General features: G+C 36.6%; 1 protein-coding gene across 1 annotated transcript in view; it reads right to left on the reverse strand.

The window, feature by feature from the left end:
• Nucleotides 1-17,385, reverse strand: part of LOC115213147 (cleavage and polyadenylation specificity factor subunit 1) — a 106,770-nt gene that overhangs the window by 48,964 nt on the left and 40,421 nt on the right. The window contains exons 22-27 of the mRNA XM_029782081.2: nt 17,295-17,373; nt 16,530-16,639; nt 13,909-14,026; nt 12,827-13,060; nt 2,242-2,394; nt 393-509 (exon numbers count right to left, since the gene is read on the reverse strand). Coding sequence (XP_029637941.1) covers nt 393-509; nt 2,242-2,394; nt 12,827-13,060; nt 13,909-14,026; nt 16,530-16,639; nt 17,295-17,373 — 811 coding nt within the window. The remainder of the gene's footprint in view (nt 1-392; nt 510-2,241; nt 2,395-12,826; nt 13,061-13,908; nt 14,027-16,529; nt 16,640-17,294; nt 17,374-17,385) is intronic.

The following is a 17,385-nucleotide window of genomic DNA, read 5'->3' on the forward strand; positions in this document are numbered from 1 at the left end:
CTCCGTGAAGCCCAAAGTTCAAAGTTCATGCATCACCACCTCATCCCATGTCTTCTTGGGTTTACCTGTACCACAGGTTCCTTCTACAGTTAAAGGTTGGCACTTCTCTACACAGCTGTCCTCGTCCATATGCATCACATGACCATACCAGCATAGTTGTCACTCTTGCACATCACATCTGATGCCTCTTATGCCAAGTATATGAAATGTCAGTAAAAGACACTAGGTCTCTGAGAATCTGTGTAAGGTTTCACAAGTCCCTAAAAAGGCAGCAGAAGACTACTCTCATGTATCTTCGCTAAGAAAACTGCCTTCACAGTATTGCCACTACAGCATGACAAAAGTTGGTTCAAACTCAACGGTTGACTTCACATATACAAAGCTGAACTTACCTTACTTTCAGGATGATAAACAACAAAATAGGGGGTAGATCTTAAAGGCACTTTTCTCACGGGCCATGGTGAATCATAAGTAAGATGGGTAGGCAAAACACATATCCGTAGCTCACCCTAAATCAAAGAAAGAAAAAAAATGATTATTTAACTAAAACAACAAATATGCATTATTTCAGAAAAACTATTGAACAGTAATACTGGTTTCAAATTCAGGCACAAGGTCAGCAATTATGGGGGAGGGGGTAAGTCGATTACATTGACCCCAGTGCTCAGCTGCTACTTATTTTACTGACCCAGAAAGGATGAAAGACCAAGTCAACCCTGTCAGAATTTGAACTCAGAATATAAAGACAGATGAAATGCCGCTAAGCATTTTGCCCAGTGTACTAACTATTCTGCCAGCTCACAGCTTTATTGAACAATAATATTAACCAATATCTATGTCCACCGAATATCATGCTGAACATGTTATCTGATTAACAACATCACTATATTCTTATTTTTTAATTCTCTTAGACGCAGGTTGCATGGTTAAGAAATTTGCTTTCCAACTACGTTGCTTTGAGTTCAGTCTAACCACATAGCACGTTAGGCAAATATCTGCTGCTTTAACACAGGGCCGATCAAAGCCATGTCAGTGGATTTAGTAGATGGGAACAGCAAGAAGACCATCATATGTGTGTGTGTGTGTTTGTATAGACACACAAACAAAACTTCTGTACAGTTTGTGTCTACCAAATTCACTTACAAGGCATTAGATGGTCCAGAGATATAGTAGAAGACACTAGCTCAAGGTGTTATGCAGTGGAACTGAACTCAAAACTACATAGTTATAAATTAGCCTTCTTACCACACAGCCATGCTAACACTTATACCATTATTTTCACACAGATTCTCTGTGCTGATCCTTGATTCTCCTCAACAACCTTTCTCATAAGAAATGTTAAGCACTCAACAACAGTTAATCCACTTTGGGCATTGATTCTTGTTCTCAGACAACTTAGCCACTTCACTAAATCTAGTATTTAATCTGAACAGATTCTCATTAGCTTGAGCAATATTTTTTTCACAAAGCTCCTCCAACACCAGACGAATATCTGGCTTGATTTTCGTGACTCAAAAAAAGTAACCAGTAGTAAACATGGTCTTCTCAAAGCATGTCCAACCAAAATTTACTTGTTTTGGTCAATGGACTGAAACTAGGCTGGAGCACAGCTTTGAAGAATCTAGTTCAACAAATTGACCCCAGTACTTATTTTTAAGTCTGGTACTTGTTCTATCATTCACTTCTGTCAAACCACTAAGTCACGAGAATGTAAACAAGCCAATACTGATTATCAAGAACTGATGGAGAAAAGCACAAAGTCATTCATACACACACATATACACAGATATTTATGCACATGCTACAGTCTTTCAGTTTCTGTCTACCAAATTCACTCACAAGAAACTGGTCAGTCTAGGGCTATACTAAAAGACACTGGCACAAAGTGTTGGCCACACAGTGGGACTGAACCTGAAACCACATGGCTGCAAAGCAAGTTTCTTAACCACACAGCTATGCCAGTGCTGAGAACACATTAAACAAATCATGATATACATAGATATTAATACATATAATTAATACACATAATTAATACATTTTTAAAATACCCAGACTTACACTTAAAAGTTCCACGCTTTAATTATAGTGTTCAAGTATGACATGTTGTACCTATTTGTTCTCTGACATTTTAATATAATGATATTGGTACTATTCCAATATCAACTAAATCTGCTTAATGGTACTAAGCAGATTTCAAACAAAATCTGGATGTAAGTAAATAAGAGAAAGAAATGAACTTACAGCTTTGTTGAAATATAAGAAACCTTTTGGGCAGTTGATATTATGGAAAGGAGCGAAACATGTAATCGGGCCATCAATGTTCATAGGGTGTATTCGAAGGGAACCTCGAGCAGTCATGATAATCCAGTGGGGATATGCTCCACATATAAAAACCTAAAAATAAAATCAATATATTTTGTAATTAAAACTTTTTGATAACATGTAATTGATAAGAAAATAAACTGTTACTGAGTTTTTCAATGCAAGACATTGAACTTGCTAGAAATAGCAGACAAATTTCTACCAAACTACACCCTACTATCTTATTTAAAAAAAGGACATATTGGATAATGTAGTCCAGAGTACATTAGTCATCGCCCTAAGCCTGTACAAGCGCCACAACTGAGAATTTCCAAGACTATTCACTTTCTTCAGATGTAAACACTATATGCATAACTTAAATAAGAGAAAAATTAAATATGTAAAAACTTCTTTCTCACACAAAGAAGGGGATATCATCAACATCATTATTTTAATGTCCACTTCTTCATGCTCATATGGGTCTGACGAAATTTTGTGGAGGCAGATTTTTTACAGCCTGATACCTTTCTTATTACCAACTCTCACCAGTTTTTGAGGCAAATATATTTTCATGATCAGACATGCTTTTCATAGAAGATGGAGAATGAAGGGCACCACTTCCATGACAGTGACTATCATCTACAACTATCACCTTATGTCAATGAGACAGTAACACACACACACACATATAAGTAATTAAGATTCAGTTGAATTAAGTACTTAAGCTGAAGTACCAAGTCAGTCTGGTATTATCTGCACAGCTCAAAGTAAGGTAAATAAAATCAAAATAAGCAAAAGGATTTCAAGTAGTAATGCAGTACGATCGTTTCAAGTGGATCCATTTAATTGAACAATGCAATCATTTTTTTGTGCAGCTGAAAGCGCTGTATTTAAATTGATGTAATGATTGCATTGTTCAATTAAACTGGGCTGCTTGAAACAGTTGTACTGAATTACTACTTGAAATCCTATTGCTTATTTTGATATATATATATATATATATATATATATATATATATATATTATATATATATATATATAGATAATATACATACGTAAGAGAGTCTTTCTAATCTAATGTTGTGGTTGAGCTGTTTATTATTTATTATTATTACTATTATTAGTAGTATTAGTATTGTCCCTTTGATCCTCGGTCGAAAATTTGCTTATCATTATTATTATTATTATTATTTTACTATTTTCAGCTTCGCCTTGTATTGCATATTATTTCTCCATACAGGGGTTTTTTCAATGGCGGCATTTTCGCGGGGTTCCACTATTTCCCTTCTCTCTCTCTCTCCTCTTTACGTTGTCTGCCATCCCCCTCTTCCTTTGCTAAGAGCATTTTTAAGCCAGCCCGTCATATTCCTGTGTCGGCCGAAGAACGAAATGTTCCCAGATAAGAGAGTCTTTCTAATCTAAGTTGTGGTTGAGCTGTTTATTATTATTATTATTACTATTATTAGTATATTAGTATTGTCCCTTTGATCCTCGGTCGAAAATTTGCTTATCATTATTATTATTATTATTATTATATATTATTACTATTTTCAGCTTCGCCTTGTATTGCATATTATTTCTCCATACGGGGTTTTTTTCATGGCGGCCCATTTTCGCGGGTTTCCACTATTTCCCTTCTCCTCTCTCCCTCTTTTACGTTGTCTGCCATCCCCCTCTTCCTTTGCTAAGAGCATTTTTAAGCCAGCCCGTCATATTCCCGGTGCACCCGCCCTTGCCCACCCCCACCACCAATACCGGATATCTCTATATTTTTGCTCCATCTATACCGGATGTCGCTTCTCCCACCACCATTATAGGTGTCTACTCTTCGAACCCCCCTCTTCAATACGCTATTTGACCATGCACCCCTCTCTTGATATCCTACGTTCTACTTGCTAGAACCTGTCTCATTTCTCTGAACCACCCCTCCCCACTGGTGCTCCCTATTTCCCTATCGTCTCCCCCCCCCCCCACATAAAAAGCACCATCCGAACGTGGCCGATGCCAGACCCCTCTGGCACCTTGCAGGTGGCACGTAAAAACACCCACTACACTCGCGGAGTGGTTGGCGTTAGGAAGGGCATCCAGCTGTAGAAACACTGCCAGACTGACTGGAGCCTGGGGGCAGTCCCGAGCTCCCCAGACCCCGGTCGAAACCGTCCAACCCGTGCTAGCGCGGAAAACGGACGTTAAATGATGATGATGAGATGATGATGATGATATATATACATATGTATATATATACATACACACACACACATATATATATATATGGGCTTCTTTCAGTTTCTTATTTTTTTATTACCCACAAGGGGCTAAATAAATAGAGGGGACAAACAAGGACAAAGGTATTAAGTCGATTACATCAACCCCAGTGTGTAACTGGTACTGAATTTATCGACCTCAAAAGGATGAAAGGCAAAGTCAACCTCGGTGAAACTTGAACTCATAACACAACGGCAGACGAAATACCGCTAAGCATTTCGCCCGGCGTGCTAACGTTTCTGCCATCTCACCGCCTTCTTTCAGTTTCTGTCTACCAAATTCACTCGCAAGGTTTTAGCTGGCCTAAGGCTATATATAGTAGAGGACACTTGCCCATGGTTTCTTGCAGTGGGACTGTACATAGAAACTTGTGGTTGGGAAGCAAACTTCTTACTACACAGCCATACCTGCACCTAGGATATATGGCAAAAATAAGAGGGTACTAGTAAAAATACTTTACAAATATTTCAGTTTTATGCCACTACAATTTGAGAACAATTCTTTCCAGTGTTGACTTCATTTTTCATCTTTTTAAAAAAGGATGAAAGGCAAATATCATAGGGACAATTCAGTCAAACATAACCCATGTAAATATCTCAAAAATATTGGATTTCCGATTAATCAAATGGAGTTATTAACAAGGAGTTATGTTTCATTTATTGTAAAGTTTAAGTGATTCTACTGATAAGAATAATGGGTGATAGCCATTGCAGCTAATGTTGCTGTTGACGTCTATTTTTTCCAAAGTCAGCCTTGTCTGAACAGACATATTATCTTTTCAGGTGCCAATGTCACATATAAAGCACCAACACTGGTGCTGTGTAAATGTACCCATGCCGGTGGCATGCAAAAAGCAGCCAGCACACTGTAAAGTGGTTGGTAACAGGAAGGGCATGCAGCCATAGAAACCATGTCACAACAGACAATTTGGAGTCTGGACTGCTCCATGTCAAACCATCCATCCCATGCCAGCATGTAAAGTGGATGTTAAATGATGATGATGATGGTGATGGACTATACTACCTAACATGTTCTCTATTTTTTAAAAACAGAAGTATGTGATTTGAGGTATTTGTCTGCTATTTCTACTAAGTCAAGCTATCACAAAGTTTGCAAAAACTGGTAAACATCTAAATGACACTAAACAAAAAGCAAGAATGTTCTCTTTTTCCAGACAAAAGGTTATTCTATAGGGTACATGAAACAAGTGTATGATACTCATATAAGAAAAAATGTGAATACTACATCATCGTCATTTAACGTCCACTTCCATGCTAGCATGGGTTGGACGATTTTGACTGAGGGCTGGTGAACCAGACGGCTGCACCAGGCTCTAATCTTGATCTGGCAGTGTTTCTACAGCTGAAGCCCTTCCTAACGCCAACCACTCCGAGAGTATAGTGGGTGCTTTTCACGTGCCACCGGCATGGGGGCCAGTCAGGCGGTACTGGCAATGACCTCGCTCAAATCTTTTTACACATGCCACCGGCACAGGTGCCAGTGAAACAACGTTGACCTAAGTCTCTTAAACTATAATGGGTGTATATCTAGGAATGGTGTAATTTAAAAATCAATAGATATCTCATTTTCTACTTTGTATCTGTGGAGGCAAAAATCACCATGTAATAATGCATAAAACTATCATTTTGAATATTAAAGTATTGCTATTTTGTTGACAGCATGTATTTCTTGTAATCTCTTATCAAGCTGTATATTCCTAATTTCTAAATGGACCAAGAACTGGTGATAGGCTAACACAAAGAACTATTTGTAATAAACTAGCACTGAATCTAGAAACTGATGTCTTTTGTCCATCTAATACAACTGAAATCAGAGTTAAAAAGCAGTCCACTTAACTGCTTATGCTGAGGCAATAAGACAGCTACTACAGGCTTATCAACCAACTACAAAATAGCAGCCAAATCTCTCTGAATCGCACTCTAGCATATTACAAAAGGAAGGATACATTGCATAATGTGACACTAAATACCATCTGAAAATAGGTGAAATGGCCATGAGTAAAATGCCTTCAATCATGGGTGCAGGCATAGTTGTAAGATTTAAAAATTCACTAACTTAGGTTGCTCCATCTGGGCTGAACTGCAGCAACCTATACTGTTTGCAAAAAGATTGGATTTATATTACTAAATAGTTTTTAATGAGTTTTTTTTTTCCTGATTGGTTACAGTAGAACAAACATCATCAAAGCTGACTTTGACTTTCATTCTTTCAGGGTTGATAAAATAAGAATGAGCTGAGCAGTGGGGTCAGTGTAATTGTCTTCCCTTCCTCCTCAAAATTGCTGGCCTTGTGGCAAAATTATAAAAGAATTTTTATAGACGGAATTCTAGAAATATATCATTAAAAGTGCTTTTCGCATCTATGATGCCCAATTGTATATAAATATCAAAAGCATATTCTTTTATTCTTTAACTTGGTCCAGTCATTTGATTGTGGCCATGCTGGAGCACTGCCTTGAAGAGTTTTTCAGCCCAACAAATCAACCCCAGGATTTATCTTTTTAAACCTAGTGTTTATTCTATCAGTCTCTTTTGCTGAACCACTAATTTACAGGGACATAAACACACCAACACCAATTGTGAAGTAGTGATGGGGAAACAAACACAAAGACACACACACACACACACATATATATACGACAGACTTCCAAATCCACTCACAAGGCTTTGGTTGGCCCAAGGCTATAGTAGAAGACACTTGCCCAAGGTGCCACATAGTGGGTCTGAACTTAGAACCATGTGGTTGGGAAGCTTCTTACCACACAACTAAACTATTTTTTTTTATAAAGACGCCTAGTAATTTGTCAAGGAAATCAAGAAAAGTAAAAATTAGTGTTTTGAATAAATGAAAATATAAAAAAGAAATGGGCAAAGTATTTAAAAAATATTCCAAAACAGTTACTTCCTCATGGGAAAGAGCTAAAAAATACTGATCAGAATTTTGTCACAAAGTTTTTAAAATTTTTTATTTTTTTAATTTTCAAAGAAAAAAAAATGGAAAAATTAGTTTTGTCTTAATACATCTCTCGAGTGTGTCCTGTTGGATATTTTCTCTGCAACATAACTAAGCATACCATTACAGTTTTTTCATGAGCTAACTCTTTTAATACCACTCTTTTAATATCACTAAGACCACCCATAGTTCTATGATACAAACTTCACACTTTAACCCTTTAGCATTTAAACTGACCATCTCTGGCCAAAATATTCCACCTGTTTTATGTTCAAACTGACCACATTTAGCCTCTCATACCTACCCTACAATGTTATTGTAAAAATAAACAATCACATCTTTAAAATCTTGAAGCTACAAAGTAATGCATGATTAATTCAAAGCATTGCAAATAATCCTTTCTACTATAGGCACAAGGCCCTGAAATTTGCAGAGAGCAGGTAAGTCAATCACAGCAACCTCAGCACTTGGCCAGTATTTAATTTATCAATCCCAAAAGGATGAGAAGCAAAGTCGACCTCAGCAGAATTTGAACTCAAAACATAAAGATGGACAAAAATACGTGATGCGTGGGCTGCCTTGGTTCGAGATGCCTCGAGGGTGCTAGAAGAAGCTGACTTAACCCTCCCAGGGTGAATGTCGCCACAAGTACAAGTACATGTACTAGCTCTGTAGTACAAATGTTTTGTTTCCATAAGTTTTGAATAAAAATCTTCTACCAAACCTTAGTCACATTTTATGTTCCTAACACTAGCTTAATGATAACTAAGTTATTTTACTAAATTCTTTGTTATATTTAAAATTAATTGAAAGAAACAGAGCATCTCAACAGAAATACAGTAACGATAGGGTTAATAAAGGTGTAGAGCATTTTACTACATTTTTCATTATTTTCAAAATTAATTGAAACAAATCTCTCTATATATATATAAACGGCAAAATGTCTGTCTGTCTGTGTGTGTGTCCTTTATACAAATCCACAATTTTCCAGTTAGAAGGCTCGCACTTTCTATGGTCATTCAAAACCATCCAAGGGTGGTTGTGCACATCTTTACATTTCCCCAGTCACTCCGCAAAGCCATTAAAAAGTCAATAGAAGTGACTTTTTTGTGAATTTTCTATCCAAAGCCCAATCAAAATGCCCGAAACTTGATACACCAATTGAATACCAGCTAGCTGTATGTGACTGATCAGAGATTTGGACAGTACTTGCGTGTATGTGCACACACACGCAACTGTATATGAATGCACTAGCACTATGGCCTGGCAACGCTGGGTCATAGTGCTAGTGCAGTATATTTCAACAGAAATGCTATTTATCTTTAAAATTTTTTACCTAAAACTTCAACTCAAAATGTAATGCTTATTAAAATACTAGCTTAAAAGAAGCACATTGTGTGGACTTTTAAGCTAGCTCCTGCAGAGGGCTAATTGGACCTGCTGCCCAAAACTAAAAAGAGCAAAAAGAATAAAGCATTTATTGGTACCCTATCAATATGGTATTACTTTAAATTCAGTTTAAATGAAAAACTTAAAGTTCACAAATTTTTGGAGTTCTTTTAAATTTGAATTTTCAACTGTTAGCATATAACAAATCCTCATCCAAACCTTATTGCAATGTCGGATGCTCAAGAACCATATGAAGGGCAAAAGTTCAATCCAGGAATCATCCTGATTCCAAAAAGGTATGTCTATGCAAAGCAAATGTAGACTGAGATACAGAGGTCCCAGACAGATGTTTATTATTATAGATAAATCAATAAAATATTTTATTTGAACTATGAGTCTGAATTATAACAATCAATTCAATGTTTATAAAATAAGCTTATAAACGAAACCTTATCTCTTTATATATAAAATTCTTTGTCTGTTTGTCTATCTATTTCCTATGCATTTTCAAAGGGTTCAACCAAATCAAGTTAAATCTTACAGGCTCATAGTATTACACACCGCATTTGGATTAAAACAATATAAAATTTTATCTAAAATTAATCTTTCTATAGTCAACTATGATAAAGGACATTTTATACCACCACCACTACGTTCCAGTTTTGTATATGAGTGAGTATGTCTGTGAGTATGTGTGTTTGTGTATTTGTTATGTACGTTAGACCTCAGAGAATTAAACACACACACATACATATGTGTAGATGAGTGTATGTGTCTGGAGTGTGTGCGTGTTTGCGTGTCTGTTACCTATGTTAGGCCTTAGAGAACTAAACACAAACATCCCCACATACATATACATGTGTGATGACTAACAAGTATGTGTGTGTGAGTGTATGTGACAGTATGTATGTGTGAGTATACATACATTTTTGTGATGACTGAAACACACACATCTAATGAGTGAGAGAGACAGAGGGAGAGAGATAGGCTGTTATACAGAGAGAGATACAATTAAAGTGTTAGATGTACAGAAAACATTCCATCACATGCCAGGGGAAAAAACTAGAAATAGTTGATAGCTTCTGTTACCTAGGTGACCAAGTCAGTAACGGGGTTGGATGCTCTGAGAGCATAGCTGCTAGAATAAGAATAGCCTGGGCAAAGTTCAGAGAGCTCCTGTCTCTGCTGGTAACAAAGGGCTTCTCGCTCAAATGAAAGGTAGACTGTATAATGCATGTGTGCAAAAAACCATACTACATGGCAGTAAAACATGGGTTGTAAATGCTAAGGACATGCATAGGCTTGAAAGAAATGAAGCTAGTATGCTCTGCTGGATGTGTAATGTCAGTGTGCATACAGGACAGAGTGTAAGTGCCCTGAGAGAAAAGTTGGACATAAGCATCAGATGTGATGTGCAAGAGAGATGACTGCACTGGTATGGTCATGTGTTGCATATGGATGAGGATGGCTGTGTGAAGAAGTGTTACACCCCAACAGTGGAAGACATGGGATGAGGTGGTGAAGCAAGACCTTTGAACCTTGGGCCTCACAGAGGCAATGACAAGCAACCGAGACTTTGGAGATATGCTGTGCTTGAGAAGACCTGGCAAGCCAAGTGAGATCGTAGCCATGGCTGATGCCAGTGTCACATAACCGGCCCATTTAAAAGTACCCTTCAATCGTCAGGCAATGTTGTGCTTGAGAACACCTGTCGAATCAAGAGAAATCATAGTTATGGCTGATGCCAGTGCTGCCTGATTGGCATGTAAAAAGCAGCATTCGCACATGGCCGGTGGCACATAAAAAGCACAGTTCAAGTGTGGTCAATGCCAGCACTGGCTGACTGGCTCTTGTGCTGGTAGCATGTAAAAAGCACCATTCAAGCATGGTTGATGCCAGTGCTGCCTGACTGGCTTCCGTGCTGGTAGTACGAAAAAGCACTGTTCGAGCATGGTTATGTAAAAAGCACCATTCGAGCATGGTTGATACCAGTGTCAGCTGACTGGCCCTTGTGCTAGGGACACATAAAAAGCACCCAATACACTCTCAGAGTGGTTGGCATTAGGAGGGATATCTAGTTGTAGAAACCTTGCCAGATCAGATTGGAGCCTGGTGCAGACTCCTGGCTTGCCAGTCCTCAGTCAAAACCGTCAAACCCATGCCAGCATGAGAAGCAGACATTAAACAATGATGATGATGTTGATATTCAGTGAGAGAGAGTGTTATCCTGAAGTGTGCATCACTGTATGTCTCTGTGTGTCTGTATTAGTATATGTATGTGAGAGTGTATGTGTGTGGTGTATGTGTGATAATTTTAATTTTCATCTGGATTAAAACAATATACCACTTTATCTAAAACTACTATAGACAACTAAGTAAACAATTCAACAATTATGACGTCACATTTTGTATATGAATGTATATATGTTTGTGAGTGTGTGTGTTTGTTAGGTACACAGACATACATTTACACATACATATACATATGTGACAACTGACAAAGAAAATGAAGTGAAAAGTTATGCTTTCCTCTCATACCTACAAATGTTCCATTTGAATTTAACCTTCCGTTTCTAGTCAAACTAAGTTTTGGTATTTCAATTAACAAATCTCAGGGTTAATCCCTCAAGGTAGTTGGACTTCATCTCTGTACTACACGCTTCTCCTACAGCCAAAATTATGTTGCTTGCTCAATTTATTTGGGCAAAAAATTACACAATGAATATCGTTTACCCTGAGGTGCTTCAAGATTGAAGGATTTTCATTTCTAAATTCTATTATCATTACAATTTGGATATTTTAAAATAAAATATAGATATTTTGAAATAATTACAAGAAAAAAAATAAATTTACATATTTATCGTTTACTAATCTGAATACGATCAGCAGTAACCGGGGCAAATATTTAGCTAGTTGGATATAAAGCTAAAGAGCTTAAGACAGTGCACATGTTGATAAATAACTAGTAAAGATGCATACAAGCCAATGAAGGCATCTCTGCATGGTCATACAACCTGCTAGAGATAACAGCAATATTTTTCTCAAGTAAGGCAGCGAGCTGGCAGAATCATTAGCATGTCGGGCAAAATGTTTAGCAGCATTTTGTGCATCCTTAGATTCTGGGTTCAAATGCCACTGGGGTTGACTTGCCTTTCATCCTTTCATGATCAATGAAATAAGTACCAGTCGAACAATGGGGTCAATTTAATTGACTTAGCATCTCCCCGAAAATGCTGGCCTTTTTCCAAAATTTGAAACTAATATTTCTCTCAAGTTACACCTTTACTGTCTTAAAAAATAAAAAGAAAGATTTGGGATATTCTAGTCAAAAGAAGGGATGGTCACAACTGTCTCCTCAATCAAAAATAAATGACAATAACTGATAAGGACTACATTGTGTCACATGACTTTCGTCCTTAGATAGTAACAGTTATTTCCTATTTGCTTACCCCTAGAAAGTATGAAAACTGGCTAATATTTCCATCAAACTTTGCTTTTCTTACATTTATTCAAACCCCAACCAATCCCTCTCAACACATGGATATGATGCTCCCCAACTACTCCTGCTCATCATCAGGGATGCACATACTGTCAGCCACTAAGGAACGTGCTCAAGTGGTTAAAGATCAAGCAACTGACAAACAAATCTGTGGTATTGAGCAGAATATTTGCTATAATGATATTTCTGCTTCAGCCACTCAGTATTGAATCTGTTTGAAATGTAATGGAAAAAAAAGGTCAGTCGCAAAACATTGGTGTTCTGGTCACAAAAGCAAAATTTGAAGGGAATGGTTGCCTTTTCCTTTGATTTCTAGATAGAAGCAAATAGGAAATAACACTTACTGACCAAAGGAAAAAAAAAAAAAATTTTAATAAACAGTGTTATTTATTAACCTACCCCAGAATAACCAGTTATGTCCTCAAAGTACCGCATCAAACAAACATGACTTTCTTTCAGAATACCGACATCCTCAGTGGCTTCCACTCCTTTTTTACGTGCACGAGATGATTTCTTGTCTCTGAGGATAAGATTGTGTTGTATTTTCTTGAATCGGATCTTCAAGTGGTTATCAATTTGAGTTTGGTAAAAAGGAAAAGCTTCATATAATAGCAGGTCTTCATCTACTCGAGCCTGGAAAATAGATATAAAAGCAAAAACAATCAAATGATGTATTATGGAAATTTTGAGAAAAATATATATATATTGTTCTTTTCAAGGATTTAACATAACAAATGGAAAAATTTAACAAAAACATAACAAATGGAAAATTTACTTATTGTTATTTATCACTTAACAATTAATACATGTGCATATGTGTGTATAAATATCCAATTATTCAGAAATAAAACAAAAACAGAAATGTGAACATCTAATAAGATCTCTGCTGATTCAAACTCAAGTACAAGACAAAAAAAAAGCACAAAAAAAACAGATGACCAGATAAGCACATGGTTCCAGGTTCAGTCTCACTGTATGGCACCTTGGGCAAGTGTCTTCTACTATAACCGCAGGCTGACCAAAGCCTTATGAGTTGATATGAGAGAGAAACTGAAAAAAGTCCATTGTAAAGATGTGTGTGTGTGTGTGTCTCTCTCTCTCTCTCTCTCTCTCTCTCTCTCTCTTTGTATCTGTATGTCTTCTACTACTGCTTGACAACCGATGTTGATGTGTTTACATCATTGTAACTTAGTAGTTTAACAAAGAGGCCAATAGAATAAGTACCAGACTTAACAAAAAATAAGTACTAGAGTCAATTCACTTGACTAAAAGTTCTTCAAGGAAGTGCCCCAGTATGGCCACAATCTAATGACTGAAACAAGTAAAAGATAAAAGAATGCAAACAACAACTCAATACTAAAGAATTACAGCAGTTGTTGTAAATATCAGCCTCCACTGTCATTCGTTAAACATGTAGAGAGGTTTTTATCATATCAGAGAATGATGAATGTATTACACAAGAGAAGTAAAGTTTCGCTTACCAATAAATGAGGCCGTGAATTGCGACAACCAAGCCCAACCAACAGAAGCTCCTTAATAACTGGCATATCACCAATAACTTTTTCTTGTCGGTCACTACTACTACTAGTATTGCTCATACTGCAAAAGGAAAAAAAACGATTATTTGGAGGGTTTTTTTTTGTTAGTTTGTTTGGATTTGATGAGGGAAGTGGTCATTTTTTTTTATCTGAATAAATGGAAATAAATCAAAACATGACTGTATTTAATCCTTTGACACCAACTCAACTAAGACTACTTTTAATTCAATTACACAAAGAAAAAAAACATTCATTTTTAAATTTTCATATTTACATTACGATCATCCAACAATTTTTTATATATAACAAGCCTGCGTCAGAACTATGTGGCATAGAGTTCATTTCCACTGCATGGTATCTTCTGCTTTGGTTGACATCTACTATGGTTGCAGACTGACTTATATTTTATAGAACTGGTAGATGGAAACTGAAAGAAGCTTGTCATGTTATGTGTTTCTTGTTTTTCCCTTGTTTGTGCAAATATTGAAAATTAAATCACTGTTCCTACAGACAGTATCATTTGTTTACAATCTTTTATGAAAATGTATTTGGCCTCTGAGATGTTCATTTGGTTGAATGAATGATTGGCAAATATTACCTTTCTTGGAAAAAGGGGAGGGTTGGTTATTACAAGAGCATCTAGCCACAGGAAATCTACCACAACAAGTTTTTGTCTGACTCATCTTACTCATGCAAGATGGAAAAATGAACAATAAAATAATGATTTCTATTGAAATATACTACTTTTATGTTTCAATTAATTTTGGAAGGATTTTGAAAAATAAGCAACTTCTTCGTAATGTAGCCAATGTTTGGAACATAAGTTATTATGTTATATTATGTATATTAAGTTGTTATATAAAAAATTGCAGGCTACAGCATACATGTGATTACAAAAACAGAAATTTCACAACTTGCGAAGTAAACACAGCAATGAAGGTCACTGCTTGCTCTCACTGCAAATGCAGCTGTGTGCTGTCATCTGTTGGCATGCTACAGAACTAGTCTGGAAACTTTTTGAAACCACCTCATATTATCTCATCACTTTCAGATTTCAATGATGTGATTGTTTATATTTTGAATAATAATGTATAAGTGTGAGAGGCTGGATCTTGCTAGCTTGAACATAAAACAGGTAGAATATTTAGTTTAACCCTTTAGTGTTTAAACCGGCCATATCTGGCCCAGATATTCTACATGTTTTATATTCAAACTGGCAATATCTGGCCTCTCACACCTACCCGACAATGTCATTCTAAATATAAACAATCACATCATTGAAACCTCAAAGATATAAGATAATGCATGATTAATTCAAAACATTTAAGTGGAAAAGTATTACATTTAACAGAGTAATCTGAACACGAAAGGGTTAAATGCTAAAGGGTTAAATCTACTTGACTAAGCTATCATGCATAATTAATAAATCATTATAATCTCTAAGTCTTTATGTTCTTGGGATGACTTTAAACTGCATCTAGTATTAGGGTCTGTTTCAGGAGTTCCAAGATTTGTGGGAGTGTAGAACCACCTCTTAACTATTATTGTTCCCAGGTCTATTCTGACCCAGAGTACTAAGCACTTGTCAGGGTCCCAGATCTGAGTTAATTAGCACATAAATAAAGTCAGCCGTAAACATGGGAATAAACAGCCCCAGATCAATCAAATTACGGATGGCACCTTGCTAAAGCCTCACATCTTATAACCACCCAAGCCACAGTTACGTTGAAATCATGGGATGCAGCATGGTAGACATGAATTATCGAGCCAATAGCAAATGTCACTAAATGCTGAGCAGATGAACAGTCAACAAACTGTCAATGGCCAGGATCAACCAGTTCAGTAAGCAATCTACTGCTATCATTTGTAGTCACAGCAACTGCAGATGAGACATTCAGCTATTGATAAACTAATATGACTTATTGGTCTGGGCAAGTTGCCTGACTGAATCTTGACGAGGGTGATGATGATGACCTCTAAATTATAATTTGGTAGATGTAAGAATATTACATCAAAAGAAAAAGAATTATATGATTTATTCAGAAAACATTAATATAAAAAACAACTGCATAAAGAAGTGCCAATCTCTAACAGTGGAGGGAACCTGTGGAGGAGGTAGACCCAAGAAGACATGGGACAAGGCAATGAAGTAAGATCTTCAGGTGCTGAATCTCATGGAGACAATGACAAGTGACCAAGACCTTTGGCGATTTGCTGTGTTTGATAAGACACTTCAAGCCAAATTAAATTGTAGTCGTAGCCAGTGTCAGAACACGTAAAACACACCCATACCAGTGACATGTAAAAGGCACCCACTACATTCTGTGGAATGGTTGGCACTAAGAAGGGCACCCAGCCATAGAAACCAAGCCAAAATACACTGGAGTCTGGTGCAACTCTCTGGCTTACCAGGTCCAGTCAAACCATCTAACCCATGCCAGCATGGAAAACAGATGATGATGATGATTATATGTATATTGGTGGAAACAGGCTTTTTTTTTTCACATAATAAATGGAAACTATTCTGGAACTAAAGGATGGAAGAGACACAGCATTTTACATACCTAGGCCTTACAGATAATTCTGTCATTTGCACACTGTCCACCAAAACCTTTTGTCCCATAGGAAAATTCTTTACATAATAGGTCATTCGAAAATCAGGTAAGGTATAAATCTGCAAAGAAAATAATGATACTTCTTAATTTTTCTTTTTTACATACACTTGAAATAGACACAAAAAAAACAAACAAACACAAAGAGCACCACTGGTACACAGAAAGCAAAGTGATTCCTTTTGAAATAGAATCAGAACAAAAGAAAAGATTCTACAAAAAGTATACCACCACAACAAAGCATAATATCATCCTCTCACATTTATACATCATCATTTAACATCATTTTTCCATTCATGCATGAATCAGATGAAATTTGTTAAGGCAGATTTTCTGCAACTGGATGCCCTTCCTATTGCCAACCCTCACTTGTTTACATAGCTAGACATGTTTCTCCGGGAAGACTGGAAATGAACAAGCTTGCTTGTATGACAATGATGCTCTTTTACAATAATCACATGATATCTAGACAAGGGTACACACAAACACACATATATACATATACATACAGGGTGCAATGAGTAAATTACACCAGCTAATGACTTGGATGACCAACCATCTCTTCGATTTTACCTCCATTCATCTTCTTTCACATAATGTACCACTTCACATCCATACTCAGCTCATTCCTCAGAAATCACTTACATCTCTTCAAAGCACTACACTGTTCCATTGCCTTAGGGAATTACACATCTCAAACTAAATGTTTAAACTCACCTCAAGTACACCATTTTCCCGACATATTACAACCCAATAAGAAGCTTTTATTTCTTTTTTTTGGTAGATATCAGATGGACTGAAGATGAAA

Source organism: Octopus sinensis, linkage group LG6 (genome assembly GCF_006345805.1).
Source record: "Octopus sinensis linkage group LG6, ASM634580v1, whole genome shotgun sequence".
NCBI lineage: Eukaryota > Metazoa > Mollusca > Cephalopoda > Octopoda > Octopodidae > Octopus > Octopus sinensis.